Raw genomic sequence first — 26,701 nt, forward strand, 5'->3', positions numbered from 1 at the left:
AAGTACAGAGGTGAAAGGCAGAAAAGACGGACAGGGACGTGGGTGAGAGCAGGCTGGGCAGAGTGTAGGATTTGTGAGAGAAGAGTGGGAGGTAGGCTGGGAAGTATTAGTGTAGAGAAAAGTAACAGTCGAGTTTGTTTCTTCCTTACGGTGGTTGTGTTCACAATACAAAGAAAACAATTGGAGAGAAAATTGTACTGTTCTGTTTTATGGCAAAGCAAATTACATGGAGATTGCTGCTAATCAAACTATTCCGGGCTAACAGAGGATGGACATGCTCTCTCTCTAAATAATATACTTCATTCTCATTCTACTTGCCATTCTAGAAAGGGTACCTATTCTAGGTTTTAGAATTTATATAAACATGTACGTTGTGACAAACAGAAACAGAAAACTCCAGTATTACAAATTCAAACATTTCATCTTAATCTTGAGCAGTCTGTAAAAATCATTCCAAGACAATAAACCTAAACTGTAACCTCACTTTGTAAAAACCCATAATAAATAAGGATATTGTTACAAACTAGCAAGTATAAATAATACTTAGGATTCCTAACAGGCAAAAATGCCCTGAGAGGCCTGTACTACGTGTACAAAAGGCAAAAATCTGAAATAAAACCCCACGTATCCAGTTCAAATTTCAGGGTCACCTTTGTGGGTCCCTTAATCTTGCTGAGCCTGGGTTTCCTCATTTGTAAAATGTGGGAATAATAATGACTGCCTCCTGCGGTTTGTGTGGATTAGATGACAAGCCCTGGTTCAAGCACTTCTCACTGTCCAGTACAGAGCAGCTGCTCAATATATTGTCATTTTCTCTCCTCTATGAATTTACAAGAGATATGTCACAGGCTTTATACTTTCAATGTTAAAATGAATGTTTTTTAATCAGCTTTACTGAGGTATAAATAACATGCAATAATCTGCACGTGTTTAAAGTGTACAATTTGATACGTTTTTAACATGTATACGATTAGGACACCATCGCTGTAACCAAGGTAACGACCATCCCCACCCATCACACCAAAGGTTTCCATGAGCCCTGTGATAATCTTACCCTCAGACTGTCTTCCCCATGCAACTACCAACCTGCTTTGTGTCACCGCAGATTAGTTTGCATTTTCTAGAATTTTAAAAATATATAATTACACAGTACATGCTCCTTTTTGTCGCTTTCTTTCCCTCAGCCTAATTGTTTTGCGATGCATTGATGTTGCTGCAGGTAATGATCATTCATTCCTTTTCGTGGCTGATAGCATTCCATTGTGGGGCTATCACACACATTGTGTCTTTAGGCAGACTCAACATTGCCAGGATTTAAAGGAACACAGCATAGTTTTAAAGTATAGAAATGACCATTTTAGTTTAGTGCAAAAAAATATTGTGCTTTTTGTTTACCATTTTTTAAAATTGATTCTGCATAATGCTTTAGAAATCTATAAAAAATAAAAATGTTAATGACTTTTATTTTTAAATTTGGCCTAGGAAATGCTCTAATGAAAAAATGAGCCATGGGTTAATTTTAAAAATAAAAGCGATACATTATCAATATTTAAAAAATTAACAAATATAGAAAAGCACAAAGAAGGAAGTAAAATATTACCCCAATCTTATGTCCCAGAAACAATCTTCGTTAATATTGTTGACCTTCATTCCATAAATCTCTCAACAAACACATATGTAGATAGATAGATAGGTAGATAGATAGACAGATGAATGGAAAGGAGGGAGAAATGGATGGAGGGAAGGAGAAAAGAAGGAAGGATGAAAATAAAAATAAAACATATTTGGGACTTGTTCTTCAGCTAAGATAGAATAATGGGAGTTGAATACATCCTCTCACTTGAAACAACCAAAAAAAAAAAAAATTCCATATAAATTATATGAAACAATGGTTTTCAGAAATTGGACATTGGGTACACAGGACCATGAATCCTGGAAAAGGGGAAGTAAGTAAGGTGAGCCTTACAATTGCCCTAGCTTACTGCATGAGGAAAATTTCTAGGCTGCGATACAGGTAGGGAGAACCCAGGCAGAGCCTGATGGTCTTCTGACTTGAGGAGACACTGTTGGGACAGCAGGCAGGCCTAGGCAGCTAGAATTCAATGCAGAGCACTGGAGGGAGAACTTCATATAGAGAGAGAGCTCTGAGGTTGGGCTGTAGAGGGTTTCCCCACTCCCAAATCTGCTGCTGAGTACTGACCAGCACATGCAAGTGAAGAAACTACCCAAGGCCAGGGAAAGAACTATCAGAAAGGATCAGAGGTAATCATTCAAGAGTTTACCCAGTGCTGAGAATAATTTGTGCTTTCTTCAGCCATAGTGAAAAGGCCCTGTAATTCAGAGGACATTGGGTACAGTACTCAAAGCTTAAGCAATAGGGAAAAATTAGCTCTAGAATAAAGGCTGCTCTGACCTCACATAACAAAGCTTAAAAGCAAGCTTTGGAAGGATTAAATCATTTCCAACTAAACTAACTGCATCCCAGAACAAAGCTAAAATATATTTATAGGAATACAAAAATATTTAACACACAACAGGGAAAAATTCACAAAGACTGGCACCCAATTAAAAATTACCAGGAATGTGAAGAAGCAGGAAAATATGACTCATAATGAGGAGAAACATTAATAAATAGAAACAGACCCAGAAATGTCACAGATGATAGAATTCTTAGACAAGGACATTAAAACATCTATTATAACCACATTGCATATGTTCAAGAAGATAGAAGAAAGATGAACATGTTAAGTAGAGTCATAAAAGATACAAAAAATTTCCAAAATGAACTTCTGAAAATGAATGTGGTTAAAAAAAAAAAAAAGCACGGTATGAGACTAACAGCAGTTGAGATACTACAGAGGAAGAGATCAGTGAGTGAAATTGAAGACATAAAAATTATCCAAAATAAAACAGAGAAAAAAGAGTGGGGGGAAGAAAAAGCACTCTTCATCAAGGAAGATATACAGATGGCACATAAGCATATGAAAATGTTTAACATCATATGTCATCAGAGAAATGCAAATTAAAACAACAATGAGATGTCATATTAGAATGACCGAAATCTGGAACACTGACAAGAGCAAATGCTTGTTACGATATGGAAGAATAGAAACGCTCACTCATTGTTGGTGGAAATGCAAAATGGTACAGCCACTTTGGAAGACAGGAAGTTTCGTACAATACTAAACATATTCTTACCATATGATCCAGCAATCGTGCTTCTTAGTATTTATTCAAAGGAGTTGAGCACTTATGTCACACAAAACCTACACATGAATGTTTAAAATAACTTTATTTATAATTGCCAAAACTTAGAAGCAACTAAGGTGTTCTTCAGTAGAAAGGACAGATAGACTAATAAATAAAAAAAACCTGATATATCCAGACAAAGGAATATTATTCAGCACTAAAAAAGAAATGAGCTATTGAGCCATGAAAAGACATGGGTGAATCTTGAATGCATATTTCTAGGTGAAAGAAGCCTGTGTGAGAATGCTACATACTGTTTGACTAAAACTATATAACATTCTGGAAAAGGCAAAACCATGAAGGCAGTAAAAGAACAGTGGTTACCAGGCATTAGGAGGGAAGGAGATATGAATAGAGCACGGAGGATTTTTAGGGCAGTGAAATTGCTATGTATGCTACTATAATATGGATACATGTCACACATTTGTTTAAACCCTACAATGTACAACACCAGAATTGAACTCTAAACTATGGACTTTGGGTGATAATGATGTGTCAATGCAGGTTCATCAATTATAATAAATATACCACTCTAGTGGGGGATGTTGATAGAGGGGGAAATTGTGTGTGGGCAGACAGGGGGTATATAGGAATTCTCTGTGCCTTCTGCTCAATTTTGCTATAAACCTAAAACTGCTCTAAACAATAAAATCTACTTAAAAAATTGGATAGGTATGGAGTAATTTCAAGCAACCAAATATACATGTAATTGAAGTCTCCAAAAGAAAGAACAAAGAGGAAAACAAAAAAGTATTTGAAGACATAATGGCTTGATTTTTCCAAATCTGATGAAAACTTAAAACCAACAGATCCAGAATCTTCAATGAATTCCAAGCATAAGAAATTTGAAAATTACACTAAGGTGCATCATAGTGAAATTATTTTAAACCAATGATAAAGAGGTCATTGGTTTTACCATAGAGAGGAACAAAGAATGACCTCAGAGTTCTGTTTGGAAAGAATGCAAACCAACTGATCAATAAATTTAACCACTGAAAGAAAAACTGTCAAACTAGAATTCTATACCTAGAAAAAATATCTTTCAAATAAAGGTCAAATAATGACTCTCGTATGTATAAAAATCAAAGCATTCATCACCAGCAGACCTGCACTCCAAGAAATGTTATAGAAAGTCCTTCAAGCTACAGGAAAGTGGTATCAGATGGAAATATGGATCCACACAAAGGAATTAAAGCATTTAAAATGGTAAAATATGTAGATAATTTCCCCCCAAGATGTGCTGCTTTTTTTCTAATTCACAGGAAAGTTTTGTGTGTGTTAGCAGCTGCCTTATCACATCTACACGTTACCATCATAATAATTTATTATATTTTAACTTTATTTGAAAATAAGTAAAAGAATCTAGCGAGACTAAAGGAATTGCTGAACTTAAGTTTCTGTACACATGAGAAAGTAGGTCATACAAGATTCCTTAAGGTTAGCAGAAAATATGAAAAACATTAAGTGATTGGGTCTGTTATGATTTTGTAAACTACATATCTCAACTTTAAGTAATATCTGTTAATTCCTGTTATAAAATATAAGGAAATCAGCACATGTGTACCTCCTCCTAATATCGTTTTCCCCACAATTTTGAATTTTGTTTTTACTCATATATTATTATTTTAGCATTGCTAGAATAAAAACCTTACAGTGTAAATTGTAATTCCAGAACTAAAAGTATGTATGACTATGCAAATGCCTTGATTCTGTATTTAAACGGAGTTGATGCTACCTGTCCTTGTATCATGTTTCCTCCATCTCTGAGTTAATTTTTCATTTTTATCTTCCTCTTGGTAGTCTTTGTTATCAAATTGTATTTTTTTAAGAGGTACTTTGGCTGTTCCTTGAATTCTTGTAAGCCTAAAACTATCTATTGTTTTTATATTTACACAACAACTTGATTAAGCATACAGTTTTTGGGGTCACATTTTATTTTCATAAGACCTTTGTAAACAAATGTTTAGTCTTTTTGGCATTGAGGGTTTTTGTCCAGATGACTATGATTCATTCTTTAGAGGGAGGTATCAATTTCTTCACTAGAACTTGACATTGTAGATTTTCTGGAGCAGTTTGTTTCATCGGGGAACTTTATTTTTCTTAATTTCAGAAAAGTTTTTCACTACTATTTGAATACTCTTTGTGTCCTTGTTATTCTATTCTCCAGGAACACCAATTTCATGTATGTTAGACTTTTCTTTTTCTTCCATACCTGTCCTCTTTGCCACAATCATTTGCTACCTCATGTGATTCTTTCAGCCTGTTTAAGTCTGGGCAGTGTTTTCTGTCTAACTTATCCTTTTGTTTTATGGCTGCAAGTGTAATTGTCATATCTGCAACATTCTTATGATTCTTTTCTATTTCAAACTTAGATCTTGTTTTTTTGCGTTTCTTTTTTTTTTTTTTAGCTTATCATCTTTTAAAGAGAAATCATGAGGTTTATATAATTTCTTTGAACTATGGAAAACTATTTTTGTGAATTTTTATTTCTTTGAGTAATTTCTTTTGTGATGCATGTTTGCTCGTGTTCTCACTCACCTACCTCCACTCCCGCCACATGGTTTTTTTCCAAATTTCTTTTTAATGTCCCTCAGTGATTCCTTTGTCATTGTTACTCATACTTGAATACATACTACCTACTGTTTGCAAAGGAATGATATGAGCCTAGGGCTGGGGTGGAGGATGAACTGTGTACTCTGTTGTCTTGTAATAAGTATTCTATCACCAAATCTGTTATTTCCTTGGCCCTTAGAGCAGGTCTCACATTTGAACATTCTTGGTAAACTTCTTCTGCGAAGGGCCAGATAGTGACTATTTGAGGCTTTGTGAGTCATATAGTCTCTGTTTCAACTACTCAATTCTGCAGCTATAGCCCATTATGGACTGAATTGTGTCCCCTCAAAATTCATATGTGGAAGCCCTAATCCGCAATGCAACTGTATTTAGAGTTAGGGACTTTAAGAAGGTAATTAAAGTTCAGTGAGGTCATAAGGGTGGGGCCCTAATTCAGTAAGACTGGTGTCCTTATAAGATGAAGACGAGACACCAGAGATATGCATGCACAGAAAAAAGACCCTGTGAGGACACAGTGAGAAAGTGGTCTCTAAAGCAAGGAGAGAGGCCTTCTAGGAGAAGCCAGCTCCGCCAGCACCTTGATCTTGGATGTTCAGCTTCCAGAACTATGAGAAAACAAAGTTTTGGTGTTTAAGCCACTCAGTCTGGTATTTTGTGATGGGAGCCCTAGTAGACTAATATACAGTCTGAAAGCAGCTATAGACAATATGTAAACAAATGAACATGGCTATGTTACAATAAGACTGTATTTATGGATGCTGACATTTGAAGTTCATGTAATTTTCTTGTGTCACAAAATCATTTTCATTTGATTTTTTATTTTATTTTACTATTTAAATATGTAAAAGCCATTATCCACTCATAGTATAATAGAACAAAAACATGCAATGGCTGGATTTGACCAGCAGGCTGTAGTTGCAACCCGTGTCCTACAGGGCAGTTTGATTCACAGTGAAGACCAGTAAATCAGAAGCCTTTGTGTTAAGATCTGATCATTGGTTATTCCCTTTGTCCTTCAACCTGGCTCACTTCTGGGTGTAGAAAGTCATACGGCAGATCAGCCTGTCTTTGTGGGCTTACTCTCCTGCCTTCCTGACGTGACAGGGCACTTCCACAAGGGCACTCCTGCTTGTCGTGAACTCTCTTAGTCCTGGCTGTTGTAATCAAAGGATCCCTGACTAGACCTTTCACTACTTATTTGCAGAGAAGTCTGCATTGTGTTCAGAGTCTGAGGTTTGGGGATTCTCTCAGCGCCCTTGTTCTGGCAGAGCTTTCCACTGTAATTGACCTGTGTGTCAGAGGCTGTGGTTTAGGCTTATAATCATTTTCTTGTTTTATTGGTGATGGACATTTTTTTTTCCCTCCTGTTTTCCATTATGACCCTGGGCTTTAAATGACTGGAGTAGAGTCAGAGTTCCTTCACACACACAATTTTTAGTGTAAGTCAACCAAATACTTCTGGACAATTGGGGATGTGTCCTTTGTTCTCTGTCTTCCCAGGGCATAGCCCAGGGCTTGCTCCAGAGTAAATGTCTGCTGAATCACTAATCCTCTCAATTTTCCCTATTAAGTGTTTCCCCGCCTCTTCTATGTACACTGGGCCTATTCTCACACATGCTACTGTCATCTCTTTAGTGACTGTACCATCCTCCAAACTCGCTTCCGCTCATCTGGCCTTGCTCCCCTTTAATTCAGTCTCCACTTGGCAGCAGAATGATCTTGTTATACCACACATCTGAGCCTGCCTCTCAATAGTTCTTTATTCTTAGGATAAGGTCCAAAGCTAGGCCTATAGGAGGTATTCGATAAACATTTGTTAACTCAGAGATTGTGGGGAAGGAAATCAGCAGCCTCAGGCCCTGAAATGGAGCTGAGACAGGTCATAAAGTTATAGAACCCCCTTTGGACGTTTATTAAATCTTTCTTTACCTCAGCTTTTCTGTCTATGATCGTAAAACAAAATAAGATAGTAGATGAATGGGTTAGTTTATATCTACCGAGAGGCAGGTACCAACATAGGATTAGACCTGCAAAAGATTTACTGAGAAAGGGAGCAGGGAAAGGTGGGAGGAGCCTCCTACTTTTTTAGTGGGTCGGTCAGATACGTGTGGGAGAAGAGGGTGAATGAGGACTTGCAGAGCACAGAGCAGTTCCAAGGAAGGTTTGGCCAGACCGCTGGAGTGCTCTGTAGCAAAGCCCAAGGTAGGGGGTGCCCTGCCTTTGGCTGGAATGAGCCTGTACCAGTACCTCAACCAAGCTCATTCACTGGGTGGGAGCTTACGGAAGGGATGGCCTAAGTACGAAGGGGACAGTAGATACAGAGGGCCAACAGCTTTCTCAACAGAAGGTCTGAACAGTGCATTTTTAAAGCCACTACAAGTAGGAAGCCCTTTGCATTAGGAAAGGAGGATTAAGTAAATGCAGGGGAAAAAAATCTCTTTCAGCTGTTCAAGGACCATCTAGCTTGTGGATTTCACACCATAAACACATCAGCCTTGTTTTTTTCATTTCTTCTTCCTGCTACATTCCTTTTATCCTTTTAACTACTCATCAACACCTTTATGCAGAGATTGGCAGGAACAGAGAAGCAAGAAGCAGGCCATTTTTTTCCTACTGTTGAGGAACAAACAGCAGAACCCAAAACCCTGCCTCCCACATGTTTATTTGTTTTAACTCTTCATTTTGGGGGAGTGCATTTCTTTTCTTTTTTCAATGGTAGCATGACGTGTTTATACAAGGATTTTCTTTTTGTCTAAAGATGACGTTAAATTATATTGTGTTAGACAATAGTTGTAAAGTTCCAGATCTCCATTACCACAGATAAAAGTAGGGATACTTATTATCTCTCACACTTCCTCTCTGACTGGCATTTCGTTGAACTATTGATTTTTCTGTGGCTTTCAAATTCCACATGAAAATGATGCCCCAGAAAAGCCAACACCACCAGTGTTTCTTCCATCCCCAGAAGAAAACATGTTCTTAAGAGTCATTTTTATTTCTTAAAGCACTTTGGATTCATTCAGGAAGTTCCTTGAACCGGGGCCAGACAGAGGAGCAGACCATCCAATTTCTGACATTTTCCAGGGCTGTGCATCCAGCATTTGGTGACCCAGTTCTTCCCTATTGGCCTATATTCAGCCGAACAAATCAGGGCCTAAGTCATCAGGCTCATGAAGCATTTTCTTTTTTTTAAACCAAAACCACTCTTATAAAGAAAATGAAGCATTAAATAAAATACGCCACGATAATCTTGTATAATCTTAAAAGCTGGCAATGTTGGTTTATAAAAACAAGCCTGAAAGCCAAGGCAAATAGGCCTATGAAGCAGTGAAACCCAGGAGGATGTTGCAGAAGGAGGCCGGCCATGTGGTAAAAGCCAAAACAAACTCTCAATTTTGATTTCTTACTTATGCACACCTGAAAGTGAGGTGGGGGTATAATTACTGAAAGACAGATTGGGATGTGATAGAGTGACTTCTTTTCCATACCTTCTTTAATGGTGGGCAATATTTTTAAAGGTAAAGATGAAACTGAACAGAGCAGTTGAAGAGAAAGACATTTTCATGTAGATACACATAAGTGTTCAAGGTTACTCATTCATTTAGAACATATAGATTAAGCATATTAGATGCCCAATCTGGCCCTACATGCTATGGGTGAGAGATGGTACACACTTTTTTAGTTCAATCTCTGTATTCTTATGGGGTCTATATTACTACGTATCTCTATCGCACATGTAAGGAAACTAAGTCCCAGCCAAGTGAGAAAAGTTGCTTAAACCCACATAACTAGTAAGAGCTGGATTCAAACCCAATGTGTCCAGCTCAGAACCCCAACTCTGTCTAATATTTCATACTGCCTTAAAAAACTAGAGAGAAGCAGGTCTTCATTTTCCAGAACTCACTATTTGCTTGAGGAAAGAAGCAGTGTTTGTGAAATAACTAGAGAATAGTTTTATGCTAACATCAAGTGTAAGTATATTTGAGTGCGAGACTGTAGTCTGAGTACTACCAGAATACAGAAGAGGGAAACACTGTGTTGCTTCTCGATAGTTAAGATTTCCCCTCGGCTGCTCTCTAGCGCCAGCCCTCCTCATCCTGGCCTCCATACCCTCAATGAACCTGGAGTTCCTCGGATGTGTATGCCCCCAACTTTCTGTCACCACAGCCTGTCTTAACTCTACCAGCGGTCCACCTCAGCCAATCTGTCAGTGTCCACACCCTGCTTATCTTCTGCCCCACCAGGTTCTGAGCTCCTGGGTTCATTCTTGCAGCCTATTCAGGGACCATGTGCCCCTGTAACTAAATTTCTTTCCTCAGACCCTGAATGTATTGAAATATCTTCTAATTCGCAAAAGCCCTCCATCAAAGTGTCTCCTAAGGCGGGCACATTCGCATCTTTCAACTTTTCTAGGTCAAGTTTCCTGAGATTAGTTTACTTTATTTCTCATTTATGCCTTAGCTTATCCTATTCAAATGTCTATCCTCTGGCTTTAGCCAAGGTTACTTCATGATTACTAATTTTTAGTATCTTCAGAGTTATCAATTTTTAGTCCTTTTCTATTAACCTAATCATCCGGGTTAATCAAAAATCTTCCTCCATTTTTTTGTTTGTTTGTTTGGTTTTGATCATACACTATATTACTCTTCTCTGGCTGCTTTTTTTTTTTTTTCTCAGTCATTTCCTCCAGCCTCAAAGATACTACTGTGCCTCCAGAATTTTCCTTTGCCTCTCTTATTCTCGGTATAATCACACTGTTTCCCCCAACAAGCTCATCCTCTTTCAGGGCCAGAATGATCACCGAATATTGCGTATGCATTCAGTTCAGGTAACTTTCCTGAACTCCAGCTCCTTTATACATTCCCAACTGGGTGTCCCACTGTCGCTTCAAACTCAACGTGTCAAAAAGTAGAATTCCTCACCTTAGAGTCAAAACCCCATACCACCTCCCCTATTACTTATCTTCATCGGCGTGACACCTCCATGGACCAGGCTGCCCAAGCCCAAACCTGAAAACCATCCAGGACACCTCTGTCTCCCTCCCTCCCTCCCTCCCTCTGTCCTCCTGCTTTTAACCAATCCCCTCCTGAAAATGACTCATAGCTACCACTTTCTCACACATAGTCTAGTCCAGGTCCTTATGTTTCACCTGGTCTTAGTCTACTGCAGTAATCCCCTAACTTGTATCGAATCTCCTCCTGTCACAGTCCATTCCTCATGGTGCTTCCAGATTTGCCGTTATAAACCCTACATCTCTGCAGTGCTCATCACCTATAAGTCATTCCCAATTCCTCAGCGTAGTGTGTGAACTTTATTATCTAGCTCATTCCTATCTTTCTAACCCCATCACTGTGCACTCTTCCTCATAACTGACTTACAACAATACTGGAATACGAGCATTTCGCCAAACACTCATGCCCTCCTCTGCCCCTTTCCTTCCTACATGTTGATCCTTCTCCCTGGAGTTCCCCTCTTGGTTTTCCAATGAGTTTATTCTTTAAGTGTCATCTTAAATTTTACTCTCCACATAAACCTCCACTGAGTCTCTTCATGAGGTCCACCACTTCTTTCTCTGTACGACCATCATGCCTTGCATATACCTCTGTTTGTGTACTTGTTTCATAGGATTGTAACCTTTTCATTTGGGGGCTATTTTCTTCTCTGGATTTTGAACTCCTTCACAGTAGAGAACTCAATTTCATCCCAATGCAGCTGGATTTTCAACAGCACACCCAAATATATTGAAAGTGTTTTCAGTATTCAGTATAAGGTATTCTTAAATGTTAATTTATGTACTTATTTTCCAAATCAGTTAATTCTGTATTATAATAAATTCTGCATTTGTATCCTTTCATATATATATATATATATATATATATATATATATATATATATATACACACACACACACACACATAATCTCTCCTTATAGATTAGATTATCAAATCTCAGAGACTTTTACTTATTCACAAAATGATCTCAGGGTGGATGAGGTCTCTTACAAATCTAGACAGCAGGCCAAGATGCTGAAAGTATTTCTTACTGGGCCTGTGATATTGTTAGTTGGCTAGCAAATCCATGTTTAGCTCATGAAACAAAGTATGTTTTATGACTCTGGAAGAATTCTCAAGTTTTAAGGAAAAAAAATGTTTAATTCTGAGCTAATTCACTTGCATTTGCAGTTTTCCACTTCTCAAAGATTAATACATTGGCTTTGCTTCTAGAGCTTTTGTTTGTCATTTGGAGCATCTCATAATATTTTTGTTATTATTATCTAGGAAATGCTTGCATTAGTGTTGTCATTAATTGTTAATTTTTCTGACAAAACTTAATGAAAATTCGTATGATACATGTTTCATACTATGGCATTGATGCCTCCAGGTAAGTAATGATATTTTCCAGAGATAAGGCTCAGGTGCTGATACATTGGGGTCAGTCGGTCAGGGGCAGCCCACGCCCAATGTGCAAGTTGGAGTAGAACACTCAGTGCTGGATTTAAAGGGAGGAATACAGGAAGTCTGAGCAAGCAGGACAAGAAGACCCATATTTCAAGTTCATGGTCCAGAGACGAGGAGAACATCCAGAGGCCTCCTTGCCTGTCTGGCTGCCTCAGCAGCAGCACGGTCAGCTACTACTTCCATACCAGCTCCTGGCAAAACCTGCTTTGAATCAAAGCATTGGTCAATTTTGCCTAGAGAGAATGTGGTTGTACAAAAGATGGAAATTTTTAGGTCCTTATGGTTTTTCACAGTCCTGGAAAACTTACTTCAAATATTTATCCAGATGCAAAATCCGTTGGATCATTGTTTTAGAATGAACTTTATTAACTAGACTGGATCCAGGAAAATTCTATAATTAGCTTTGTTGTTAAGAAACTTCATTTTCATTTGATGCATTCCTTTCTTCCTTCATTTATTAATTTCTGGGACTTGGTCCAAATCTTATATAAAATATACACAGAAAGAGAGAAAACAAGTGGCCTCTTTATATAAACTAATCAAGAAGGAAATGAAGCCACCCAAATGTGGCCTATGCCATCTGTGGTCTATGATAAATGGCAAAATGACGGACATGTTTTTTCTTTAAATGTTAACTATAAAAATAAAATCCTTTTTATTAGTACCAGATGTCAAGAAAGCTTATTAAAATGCCATGGTTTATTAAATAACATCATTTCAGACTTACTGCACTAGTAAAGACTATTTTTTTGCATTTAGATTTGTCTGAAATTATGTATTACTACTTCTATTCAAATATGTGAATACTAATATACATATACCAAAATTTAAATTTAGAAGTAGAAAGATTTATGCATAATGGGCTGAACTGAAATATTTTTAATTCTGCTAAAGTAGATTTTCATTTGATTCCTATGTTTAAATTTAATGAGATTTTTATATAACACTGAAAATAAGCATTACTTTCTATATCTCAGATCAAAAGAAAATCAAGAAAGATAAAGTGAAGAATAGATTTTAAATTATATTATGTATTCTCTCTATCCTTTCTGGCAACTTTTTCTTTGGCTTTCACAGCATAGTCATTTGTAAAGAAATCTGTTACTTTCTGTTTCTCCCCAAACCCCTACCAACTAAGAGTTACAACCCAAGTTCGAGAAGAGATAGCTTTGACAATTAGGTGGGAACCATTATATAGTATTTTTGCAGAAATAAAAAGTTTGGAAACATCTCTGAAAGGCCATGCTTGGAACATTTTGAATCCAAATTTAGTCAACGAAAATAAGCATGCTATTTAAGGAACCTTACATTTTCATTGTATTTCTTCATGCACTGATTCTTTGGTTGAACTTCTTTCCTTAGCAGGACTCCTTGAAGAGACCATGGAATTGTAGGTTATAATGATTTTAAATATTTCCTTTTCTCTTTCATTTTTACTTATTGTTTATACATGATCTATTAGGTAGCTAACATGAGACGGATTAGACAATGTTTGAGATAGAAATTCACCTACATCAAAGTCAACCTCAAATTATTTGGGCCAAAGCCAGGGTAGAATAGTCACATCCCTATATTTGTCCAAGGAAACCAACTTTCTAGTAGTAACCTGATGATTAACTTTATCTGCTCATTGCTACTTTGACATTGTTCTGTAATGTTTAAATCAGGGTCACCACTGAATATAATTTATTGAGTTGAAACCAGCAGGTGTATTCTGAACAAAGTAAAGAGCAAATAGTACAATGGCTTACGTGTTTACCTAAGAGTTTATTTACTTTGGGATTTTTATCTGCTGCTTTGGTTTTAAAGGTTTACTATGGGGCGTTAGAAACAAATGGGCCCTTTGTGTTTCAGGAGCAACAGGTGTTGAAAGAGCTTTCTGGTTTCACTGGAACAATAGTTGTTAATGTATTCATTTTGACCTGATTGATCATCCCATGCCCCAGAGCCCTAGCCTCCCAGTAGAAAGTTATCCGGATGTTTTATGATTTTCTAGTGTTGTTCTGTTCATGTAATGTGCATATTTGTCTCTGTGGCAAAGGATACATATCTGGGCAAATTTGTTCCAAAAAGCAATTGCATTTAAATCCGCCTCTATCGTGAAACAAATTCCTAACATGCTGTTATTTTTAGACAGTCTGTGTGAACATGGATTTATAATTGCTATGGCTTTAGAGGTATTAAGCATTTAACACATTCTGGGAGATCTCACCAAATGAGGCAAGTGACTCTTAAACACACTTCAAAGGAATTTAGTACGATTTATCCATGAGATAATTCCAACAGTTCTAGAGTTCTTAAATCTCCACTTTGGATGATTTACCTGCCCACAGCCATGTATACAACAGAGAGAAAGGGGTAAGCACCCAGCATTGTGCTAGAAATGTGTATTTCTATATATTGACTAAGCATTTGACAAATATTTATTGAATAAAATATCCAGAGATATAGCCTACTGGTTGTTTAGAGATAGTTACTCTAACTATACTGGCATCAGTGAAGACATTATCCCACATTCTGCCTCAAAGTGCACCTTTCCCTCTTTATGTTTCTGGAGCAGGGACTAATCCCATGGTGACTTCAATGGAATATAAATAATTACCTCCAAGTCAGTAACACCTGCTTTATCATCTGCCTGTAAGTCACATTTCAGATCTTAGAAATACTCTATTAATATGGTATATTTCTGGGGTCTAAAAGTTTCCTCCCGGTTATTTGGATTTCCAAACACGGGGATTTGAAGTGAGGTAGTAGGAAGTTAAATACTATATAGAGTTGCGACAGAATATGTGCATTTGGGGATTTTGTGTGTGTGTTTCCTTTTAGTTGTGAAAAAATATACAGAGCATAAAATTTATTATCTTAGCCATTTTAAGTGGACAGGTAAGTGGATTGAGTACATTTCACTGTCTCACAACCATCACTACCTCAATCTCCAGAATTCTTTTCATTGTGCAAAACTGAAACTCTGGACCTGGAAAACAGTAACTCCCATTTCCTCCTTCCCCCAGTACCTGCCATCTAGTGATTTTCAATGAAAATTGTTACGTTAAAATATTGCTGCATATCCATAAGAAAAAATGTATTCACTATCACCTTTATGCACATTTTAGAACTAACATGTTATATGTTTATTCTTTGCCTCATCAATTTTGCTGGGAAATGAGTGTTTCTACACTTCTGCTTCTAAACTTCAGGTACTATTGAAATGGTTGCAAGCATTAGGGGTTCATTTTCAAATATCGCCAACAACTTTGAACTTTAGTAATATTTTATAATATAACTTTTTTCAAAGTTGATGATGTCATTCTTGATGAAAGCAGTGTAATTTTGAGATATTAAGAGAATTGTAATTTCTCTTCAAAGGTACCCTCTGACAAGCAAAGCAACGCAAGACCAGGTAAGTCTCCTTGATGAAGTATATTTTACTGTTTGTTTATAAAAGTTTGAAGAATCTTAACTGGTCACTATAAATGTAAGTATGCCAGGAGTCTTGCTGAATCATCAGTAGTCTCAGTATGATGTTGAATCAGACTATGTCTCACAGCTTGAAGATTGGATCATCAGTTCACTTAGGGTTTTGCTAGTCCTCATGTAGCCATATTGTGGGCTTACTACCCATTTTGAACATTTGGTTTCACGCAGAAAGAAATTCCTTTGCATGACCAGTCTTTATTTTGAAATATATACTATACATTGAGTAGGAACTAAATAAAAGATTACACCTATACCAAAACAACTGCTTAGAAGATGAGTCCTCTTGACAGAATGAAGGGAAGCAATTTTTCATTTGTATAGCCTCTATATTTAGAAATGTTCGGTGTAAATCAAAATGTTTACATCTTAATTTATTGAATTTGTTATTTCAATGACTACATAAAATAACAGCTAACAACTCCCTGAACCACCACTTCTTATCAACTGTTTGGCGGCTGTTGTTTTATTGGAACGGTCATTGTGGATACATCATTCTGAATGTTCACATTTCCTTACTTCATATGGCCATTTGAATGCTTTTACATAGAAGGAAATTACTTCAAAAGCTTTTCATGATTCCACTGTGCATATTCTTCATATCTTGAAGTATACATTTCTGGGATCGTTCAATGCAAAATTAAAGCTCCCCCACCCCAGTTTATATCTTTAAAGTCTGTTTTTGAAATGATCTTATCAAATAATGCCTCTAAAAAATAATACTCTAATGCTGCCCTTATCTATATTGGTAACAAAAATGATTTCCATTACGAATGATTTCCATTACGAATACCTCTTTTCTTTTAAACTGCTGGAGAACCAATGTTAGTTCATTATTCAAAAACTCAAGATCTCAGCTTCAGTTCAAATTAGTATCAGCATTGAATCTCTGTTCTTCCATCTCTTTGGGAGATTTGCAAAGAGACGTTTACCCTGGACCTCCAGGCAAAGTGACTGGCTGGAACTTTGTTAGGAAAATGACTTTAGTATGTGTGCTGGGCCCACTAACTCTACCACTAAAACCACCAAACAGAATTTGCTCCCGCTGTTCTGTGAAATGCTTGTAACATCAAATATGCATGGTTTTGTCCTGCTGACTTTTTTTTTTCTTAATTTATTTTTAAAATTTATTGGGGTGACAATTGTTAGTAAAATTACATAGATTTCAGGTGTACAATTCTGTATTACATCATCTATAAATCCCATTGTGTGTTCACCACCCAGAGTCAGTTCTCCTTCCATCACCATATATTTGATCCCCCTTACCCTCATCTCCCACCCCCCTCCCCCCTTACCATACATAAGACTTTCAAAATACGTTCCCGAGCCAGGAAGGGCTGCCCAATGCACATAACAGCCAATACTATGGCACCACTTTGGAGAGAAGAAAAAAGCTTTTATTACGAGGCTTACCAACAAGGAGACAAGAGGCAAGGTTCACGTGTCTCTCCTCCGTCCAGGATTTACGGGGTTTCAACACCAGATCTTCCCAGACAATAGACCCTTCGCTTCTGAGAAGGTTCCGGCCTTCAGGTTCTGGTCATATCTCGGTCCTTCGGCTCCATGGTGGGGAGCAGCTAAAGGTTCATAAGGTGTATCCAAAGTTTAAGCTGGTTCTGGTCTTGCTATAAACAGGAGAGGACCACACTGAGCTGGGTATGTGGTGACAAATCCCCCTTTTTTGTTCATTCCTCAATCTTGGGGAATATAGGAGACAACAACTCTAGCTACTTCCTACAGATAAGGAGACATAGTAAGTCAGGAAGAGTGAAAAAGAAAAACATAAGTAGAATACTAAGATTATACAAGCAAATATCACAACCAAGAAAGTAAAACACACTGTTTAGACCAAAACAAGAGCAAGTTAAGAGAGATAGTTTAGGTTTATATAGTCCTGGTCTGGAGTCTTGGGTGGAAGCAGTCTACTTTGAGATGTCGGCATCTTCTCTTCCTAGCCAGGTGGGGTCTCAGTCCTCTGAAAGGACTTCATAGGATCCATTTCACTTTGGTGGCAGCTGACCCTCAGGGGTTGATTTTTCTAAGTCTTGAGGAGGACCCAGTCTCCTGGGCTCACACAATGTAGGGGAATGTCTGTAGGAAGCATGAAGCAGCTAGAAGCACATTTATGCATAGAAGATAAAGTAGCACCTAGAGACTGTACAAATTTTATAGCATCTAATTATTTTACAGTATAATCATTTTCAAGACTACAATAGTATTTAGTCTTAAGGAAGGGTCTCCCATATGCGTTTTGAAAGGGCTCAATTACAGTTGCCACTAAGGGCTATTCTTACCCTAAGGAAGGCATATGATAAGACCTTGTCCCAAGTTAAGTTGGCTTCTTGACATTTCAACTTTCCTGTAGACTGAGCCTCTATGAAACATGTAATTTCCATTGTAAGCTGAAGGCCCCAGCATCTTCTAAGTCTTCCTTGGCTGTGCCTTGGGGGGGTACCATCTGCACTATTGCTGTTTCATATTAGTCTCTGGAATGTCCCATTCAAAGGCAAACAGTTGTGGGACTCAGGACTTAGTGGTATGCAGTACAAGGCATCTTTTAAGTCCAGAACTCTAATCCAGCAGAAGTCCCCAGATAAAACTTTAAGCAAAATATAAGGATTTAGCACCACCGGATGTCTATAATTTAGTTAATGGCTCCAAAGTAGTCCCTGAGCCCCATCATTCCTAGTTGCTACCAGTGAGTTGTGGCATCTGGCAGGAGCTTTTGGAGCCAGTCCCTGTTCCTTCTTGCCAAGGAAGGTTGGGACAATTCCTTTTCCAGTGTCCTTCTTGTCCACAAAAGGCACCTTGTTGTGGTCTAACAGATGGATGGCCTTTTCGGCCGGGTCGTAGGGGTGTCGGGGGACTTACCCATAGGCATCTGTTCTTTCCTGTGGGCATCTCATTGGGTCTTGGCTGAGGGCTGCTGCAAGCAGAGCAGCTTGTCTTCACATGTTGTGTTGCTTCTGCCTTTCCTGAATTTTATCTCAGCTATTAAACACTTTAAAGAAATTTCAACCAACTGAGACATTGGCAGCTCCAACCCCCTTTCCAGTTTTTGTAGATTTTTCTTATATCTGGGGTGCTCTGTCTGATAAGGGTCATGTTGACCAATCTCATGTTATCTGAGTGTTCTGGATCAATATCAATATGCTGTTGGTAAGCCTCAAACACCCTTTCAAAGAAGGTGGATTGGTTCTCCCTGGGCCCTTGCTGCATTTCCTAGATCTTACTCACTTTGGTTTTGGGATTCCTTTGTCACGTCCTGCTATCAAACATTCCTTGTAATGGTTTATAAGGTCTCTTGAGTCACTGACGTGCCTTCCTCATTTTGTTCCAGGAATGGCCTGCACCACTGGTGCCCTGATTGGATTGTTTGGCTGTAACTCATAGAGACTTTTGTCTTCTTGATGAACCTTCTCTAATACCATCCAGTGTTCCTCTAGAATGAGGAGAGTATTCATGGGGGCCTGTATGGCAGCCCAGTCACAATGATGAGTAGCAAAAACCGAAGATGAAGAGATTCTCCATCTCTTTAAGATCATCTCCATAGGATGGCATGTTATTCTTCCAATTACATAGATCAGAGGTAGGAAAGAAGGAGTGCACTTATACAAATCCCCTAGGTTGACCTTGGTCATCTAGACCTGCCAGGACTTGTCTCAATGAATATTGCCCTGCTGGAGGCAAAATAACCCCTGGTCCAATTGAATATCCAACTGAGTACAGGGAAGGGAGGCCATTCCTTTCTGCGATCTGGCAAGTAGGCGTACAGGGCTGGACCTGTGATCCTCAGAGAATTTGGGGTGGAAGCCTTGGCACTACTCACAGGATTTCCCACTTCATATGGTGGGAGAATCGCAGGAGGCACTGAAGGAGGAGCCAGATGTGTAGTAAATCGAGATCATTTTCCTCTGACTCAGGCAAGATGGGGCTTTTTATGTGTGCGTGTGTCTTCCTTCTGAACTATAATTTTGCATCTCTTTTGTGCATTTTTATTCTAATATAAAAACATAAATGATTGTACGTATGGGATTTCATCCCATTTCTCCTCTCTTTTGTAAAACAGTTCTAATTGTCAAATAGTATTACAGTTTAAAGACCCATTTTCGGGCCATTTCTCCCCTGACTCCCACCGATATTGGGGCCAGGCAGTGTTACAAAAGAAAACAATTTTCTCTTATTCATGCGCTCAGAGCTACATACTGACCAATTTTGAATTTTGAAGATATATTCCAAAGGACTGCAATCAGATATACTATTAACAGTTCCCATTTTGAAAGGTTTCTCTCAGAATGACCGGAGCAAAAATGACACATAGCAGATTCAATAAACTTTTGCTGTGGTCACCCAATAGTTAAGCCCTATTCACCAATTTTCAATAGGTAAAACAATCAGACAGACAAAGACATCCAAAATCCTGGGACTCTAACCCAATCCTTTAAGTAGTTCAGTGGCTGTAACCTTTTCTATTGTCTCCCTTAGGGTGGGACTCTAACCTATGACCCTAGCCCCAAGGTTTGAGACTCTTAACCAACAAGACCTCCCTGAGGTGGGACTCTAACCCACAAATGGACCAGGTTTTTAGACAATTAGGTGCAAAGGTGTTGTAAGGAATTTACTCACCCAATGGATGCTTGTCTGATCCAGAAGATGTTTCTTTTCCCCAAAGTGAAAGTAACACAGAGGAGCCTGGAGTGACAGGCGAGGAAACAGAAACCCAGTAGCCGAGCCTCTAGACAAATTTGGTCTAGGTTTGCACTCAGGGTCATTGTCAGGAGTCATATCCCGCTATGGCGCCTCGGGCAGTATAGTTGCCAATTGTTATCGAGCAAGGCCTCACTGCCCCACGTGCATAGAATCCAATACTAAGGCACTGTCTTCTGAGAAAAGAAAAAGCATTTGTTGTAAGGTCCACTGACAAAGAGACAGCAGGTGAGGCTCAAACCTGTCTCCCCCATCCAGGGTTAGGGACCAGATTTATGGAGTTTTAGCACCGGATCTTCCTGGACAAAGGACCTGTCACTTCTGAAAGGGTTCCGGCCTTCAGGTTCTTGTCATGTCCCGGTCTTTTGGTTCCGTGGGAGGGAGCAGTTAAGGGTTCACAAGTGTTACTCGTAAGTGGTATATGCAATATTTAAACATTGGTTCTGGATCATAGTAGAAACACGATAGGACCAGTTTGAGCTGGTTCTGCTGTAACAAATACATAACCCTCAACCACCCAACACCTAAGTGAGAAATAAGCAAAGCCCTATTTTAAAATCATATGAATGTGTCCCAGTAGTAAATTAACCCATAAGTGGAACTCTCTGTTCTTCATTTTTCTTGTTGAAATTCTGACCTGAATTCAAGAAATTGTTATTATACTCATGTGTAGATCAGCAAAGAATGTTGTGTTTCAGTCCAGAAATGACCAAGTGAGGGATGTCCATAAATGAGCAGCATGTGAAGGTTTTAGACAAAATGTTCCCCTGGAGATTTGCTGACTAGAATATTATTATTATTATTATTATTATTATTATTATTATTTTATATAAGCACATTCAACTTGTTATAGTTACAGTGTATTTTCCATCATGTAAAAGCTACACTCAAGAGAGTAAATAAGAAACAACCGTAATTACCCCTTGGCCAGAAATGATGAGTACTTTTCTGACAAACCTCCAATGAGGACGCTCAGCTCTGGAGGCTCTGATGTGGTGTGAAGTACCACATTGGACGTAGAGTTTATGCGCATTAAGGTATCACACAGCAGACTTTCAGTCGAGCACAGACTGCATTTTCAGCTGCCTGTCCACTCTGCCAGCTAGCGTTTCACTGTGACAGACAAAATTGAATAGGCAAGAAGGCCCGCAGAAACTAGAAAAGAGTCAAGTAAATTTTTATGTGAATATTTGTGAAAAGCACTCTGGGAGTAGGAAATATTGGTGAAGGACGTCTGAGAACAATTTTTCTGCACATGTAAATCAGAGGAGAATGTTTGAAGCCTAATTCGAATTTCCATGCAACTGTGAAGTACTCCGTAAGTTTAGGTTTTTTTCTATTATAGTTGTCCTCTTATTTTTAAATCTCGTCTTTCCAACTAAATTACTCATATTTTCAATTTAAATGTTCACTGGTCATTCCTTCCCACCGTTTGTAAAATGTGAAGTCAGCTCCCCTCATTTCTAATTTGGCTCCCCATCTTTGCTTCTTGATTGGAGTGTTCAAGAGCTTCTCTCTCTGTATGTTTTGCCCAAGACGTAATCTGGCAGTCAGACTGAAGAGGCCACTCAATATACGAGTGTGCAGATGGAAGGTGTAACATGACATGGGGGAAGGACATGCCTCTGACCCAACCTCATGCCCTTGCAAGGTGATTCCTGATGATTCTTTCTGGCGAGATAAAACTGCCCGATTCACAGTTTCCTCTGGTCTCAGTCACTGGTGAGCCATAAGTATGAAGTCCAGTGTAAGTCATTGTTATTTCTTTATTAATAGATTAAGAGAGAGTGTCACTAAATAAACACATGTTTTTCTAAGCAGCTTAAACTGTCCACAGGGACCGAAAGATCTCAGCCTAGTAATAGAAGAAACATCTATTGTGGTAACAGTGGAAGGCACTTCCTGAGTTTACACCTATCATGCTGTTTTCTTTGTTAGATAAAGTCAAAATAGAAATGAATGGCAAATACTATAATGTGGCTTCTTTAATGGAATGAAACTTTGTTTTTGAAAAGTGAATATAAATGTTCATAAATATACAAATATTTAAAAAATTAACCCGTGTAGCTATGGTTGACTTAATGTGTGTTTAAGTTCAGTTTCTCATCCTATTTATTTTTCATTTCTTTACACTTGTAAATAAGAGACTAAATCTAAATTTCAGCATCACTCACTTTCAAGAATGTTTGAATCATGCCCTAATGTAATATTCTTAACATACAATGTACATTTCCTTCAGGATTGTCCAAATTTCACTTCCATTTAGGAAACAATTTTAAAGTCTAAGTAAAATAAAATCACAGCTGAAGAATTTATTTGTTTGCTTGTTTATTTATTTATTTATTACTCAGTAATTTTACTAGGGCAACAGGGACAAGTCTTCTAAGAACAGTTTCAAAAGAGGTTTTGTGGCCATAGCTATTCATCCTTCCTGCAAGCAGTGTAATTACTTTCTACCTTCTCAGCTTCATTGTGTTATGGCGTTTTGTTAGGCCCATTAGCAAGAATATGAAGGACCTGTCACAAACAATTCACAAGAGTTAGAGATATAGAGTATATGGGAAGTCAAGAGTATGGACAAATCCAATGATTGTGAAAAAAAGTGTATACTATGGAATATACATATCTGTCACTTTCCCTGGAATTGAAGTGTAGTGACAAGTGCCTGAGCCCGAGAGACTCTTGGTACCCCCTCACCAATCCCAATTGGAAATTAAAACTTAATTTTAATTCATCCAGTGTTTGGCAAACACGTCTTGTGTCCTTAGCACCGTGCAAGTTATTAGCAACACAAAGATAAATAAGATAAAATTATTCCTCCTTCAAGAAACTCACCAAACTTAAATCCTTTCTTAAGATTTCTTCAGGGAAACCAGAACTTTTTAGTAAATGTGCGAATATTTAGTAAAATTTATACTGATGTACTAAGAGTTTAAAACTGTGACTTCCTGTGGCTACACAGATAATTGCTATTACACTCATATGGCACTATGTCCATATGGTAAAAAGGAAAGCATTAGAGTGTGCAAAGAGAAACCTAGGTTTTGTTAGGTAGGAGCAAAGGTAATTGTGGTTTAAAGGCTAAAAATGATTGCAAAAATCGCAATTACTTTTGCATTAACCTAATATTTCATTTTAATTAGTGTGAATGTCTATTTTGAAAAGCAAGTGCCACCCAAAGCTTCAGAGTTAATGTAAATCTACTTAAAATACATTCTTTCCCTCCATATTTGAGTTGTATCAGTTCATTGTGAATACTTAGTTATAGCCCTTGCCAGCCGCCAACTTAAATACCGACAGGGAAAGGAGAGTGGTTTTTATCTGCCATTCCTACTTTTTACAGCTTGTGTTCAAGGTCTTCTCAAGAGCAGTGCTTCCCAAACATCTACCAAAGAGCCCTGAATAGCGGGGAGTCACGGAAATGGCCAAACCAGCAAATATGCAATTTGTTTTGCCTAAAGAATTCAGATGACTTTTGCGTTCCCTCTGCTTCAGATGCTCACCCCCTTACTCTTAGCATGGCTGTCCCCTCATCATCCAGCCTAAGTACCACCTGCTTTAAACAGTCTTTTCTATCCACTCCTCCCCCTACTTGTTTCTATCTCTGCAATTTCTATTTCCTTCACAGCATTTGTCGGAATTTTTCATTTCTTTCCCTCCCTCTCTCCCCTCTTTCTTTCCTTTCCTCCCGGTCCTTCCTTCCTTCCCACTAGTCTAGAAGGTCCATGTCTTGATCATTATTTTATTCCTTGCTCCCGGGAGAGTGCTGCTACAGGGAAGGTGCTCAAAAACATTTGTAGACAAATGAATCCCTGCATAATTGTTGTATATTAATATAATTATGTGTCATTCAGAAACATATACGCAGCAGGATGACCTCTGAGTTCATCCAGTGGCTTTATGACCTTCCTGGCAAATTGCTGAGTATCCAGTGTGAAGAGGGTATGTCTGTGATATTTAGAGGAATAGAGAAGATTAGTACTTACTGAGTGCCAGGCAAGCATTAGGCTGCATTCTTTAGGAAAATTCATCTAGTCCCTCCTCAGAACAACCCTATAACATAGGAGGTGTTTTCTGCATTTTATACATATAAAAAAGTAAGGTTCAAGGAGGTTAAATTGCTCAATGAGTGTCTGAGTTTGAATTTAAACCTGGATCGCTTTGATTTTCAAGACCATGTACTTTTCCCTAAACTAATACTTTCCAGGGAGAATAGTGGGAGAATTGTTAGTTGCTACTGCTTGTCCGTCCATAAATATCAACTACCGTGTTTTATGTCTTCAAAAACTTGTTGAGTAGGCATGATGATTCCTGTGTCCAGGGAACTCACAGAAGAAAATGACAGTGGCTTCCCTCAAGGAAATTACAGTTGGTGGTGACGAGAATAAACAAACAGAATACAGAGATATTTTCTATTATATTTATATACAAAATACATAGATATTTTCTATTATATTTATATTTCTCCTGTTATTTGGAACGTAAATATATGAGGGACACAAGCAGGATCCTCAAAATCAAGGAAACATTATTTTTGCAAATATTATTAATAAACCTTTTTTAAAAATTCTCCTTATGAATAGTAATATTTTATAAAAGAATGAGTTCTGGAGACCAAAACTAAACAAAGCAAGAGGTTTGATCTTATTGATTCTGCTGTTGCTTCTAGAATGCCTTTGCAAGAAGCTAGACCTGAGCACGATGTAATTGATTGTAGACAAATCCGTACCTGGTTTCTCCCTTTTGTAGTCTTCTGGGAAATGAGACAGGTTCAGGTTCTTCTGCAGGGGTGTCAAAACTGCGGCCCGCAATCCATTGTTAATTGGCCCGCAGCAAATCCCAAAAATATATTTAGTTTAATTAAATAAACCAGGTGAGGCAATACATATTTCACCTCGAGTGAGTGGCCTGGCTGTTTGTGTATTTTACCGCATATGGCCTTTGGTAAAAAACGTTGAAAAAAGTTTGGACACCCCTGTTCTAGAGGATGGGAGACCTTACAAAGATGAGATCATGATCAAAAGCAGAAAATCAGAAAGCGATTACAATATTCGGGAGCCAATTTGTTAATCCTTCTTTGACATAATCAATAATTTCTTCAGCCAGAAACACCAAAATTATCAATTTATTTTGTTGGTCAATAACATTTATTGCAAATAAGAGATCTTAGCTGAAAACTACCCTTTTAGCCTTAAATTGTATTTTTTCATGATCTGAAAGGAAAAAATAGAAATCTTCTGTTCAGTTAACAATGATTTTTTCTTATCTGTTATATTAAAAGATCTTTCTACTTTTGTGTATGGCATATTGATTTCTTTGTTTTTTTGTTAGTTTCAGTACAAAACAGCATTAGTACAAAACATAATGATTAGACATTTACACCCCTCACAAAGTGAATACCCCAACAAGTATTCTACCCATCTGACACTGTACATAGTTATTACAGTACAATAGACTGCATTCCCTATGCTGTACTTTACATCCTGTGGCCACTTATATATATACAGGGGGTGCCAAAAAATGTATACAAGTGGACACTTTGGTCAGCCTTGTTCAAGCAGTAGTTCGCTGTAATCAGAAGTGTTTGAACTCTGATGATAACCACTTTGAGCACCTCTTGTAATTGCAGAAGTCAAACGTGACTTGTATTCATCTTTCGTTATTGGTATATAATGAGTATTACAATTTTAATATAGTTTTCCTTTCTTAAAATGTGTATACATTTTGGCACCCTCTGTATATATATTAATTATAGTTGACATTCAATATTATTTTATATTAGTTTCAGGTGTACAGTGCAGTGGTTAGGCATTTATATAATCTATGAAGTAATCTCCCCGATAATCCAGTACTCATCTGACACCATACATAATCTTTCCACCATTATTGATTATATTCCCCATCCTGTATTTCACATACCCGTGCCTATTTTGTGACTACCAATTTGTACTTCTTAATCGCTTCACCTTTCTCACCCATCCCTTCCTTCACCCCCCACATACTGATGTCTTAAATAATGTAAATTTAATCAAATAAAGTACTATTTCATTTGAGGTTCTACAATATATGCATATCTTGTAAATCAATTTGAGATTAGTCAGTGTTTATTTTTATTCTTGAACAGTGAGCTCTGTAAAAAGTGCATTAAAGCAAACAACAGAGTTAAAAGGCAGCCATAATTTTTGCTTTTGAAATTTCCTTTTATAAGGATATTATACTCAAATATGTAACCTTGAAAG

General features: G+C 37.8%; 1 protein-coding gene across 2 annotated transcripts in view; it reads left to right on the forward strand.

The window, feature by feature from the left end:
- Positions 1–26,701, forward strand: part of STARD13 (StAR related lipid transfer domain containing 13) — a 492,881-nt gene that overhangs the window by 185,463 nt on the left and 280,717 nt on the right. For both annotated transcript variants that reach the window (XM_074330029.1, XM_019736522.2), the window contains exon 3: positions 15,648–15,681. In XM_074330029.1, coding sequence (XP_074186130.1) covers positions 15,648–15,681 — 34 coding nt within the window. The remainder of the gene's footprint in view (positions 1–15,647; positions 15,682–26,701) is intronic.

The sequence above is a fragment of the Rhinolophus sinicus genome, linkage group LG04 (assembly GCF_036562045.2).
Source record: "Rhinolophus sinicus isolate RSC01 linkage group LG04, ASM3656204v1, whole genome shotgun sequence".
NCBI lineage: Eukaryota > Metazoa > Chordata > Mammalia > Chiroptera > Rhinolophidae > Rhinolophus > Rhinolophus sinicus.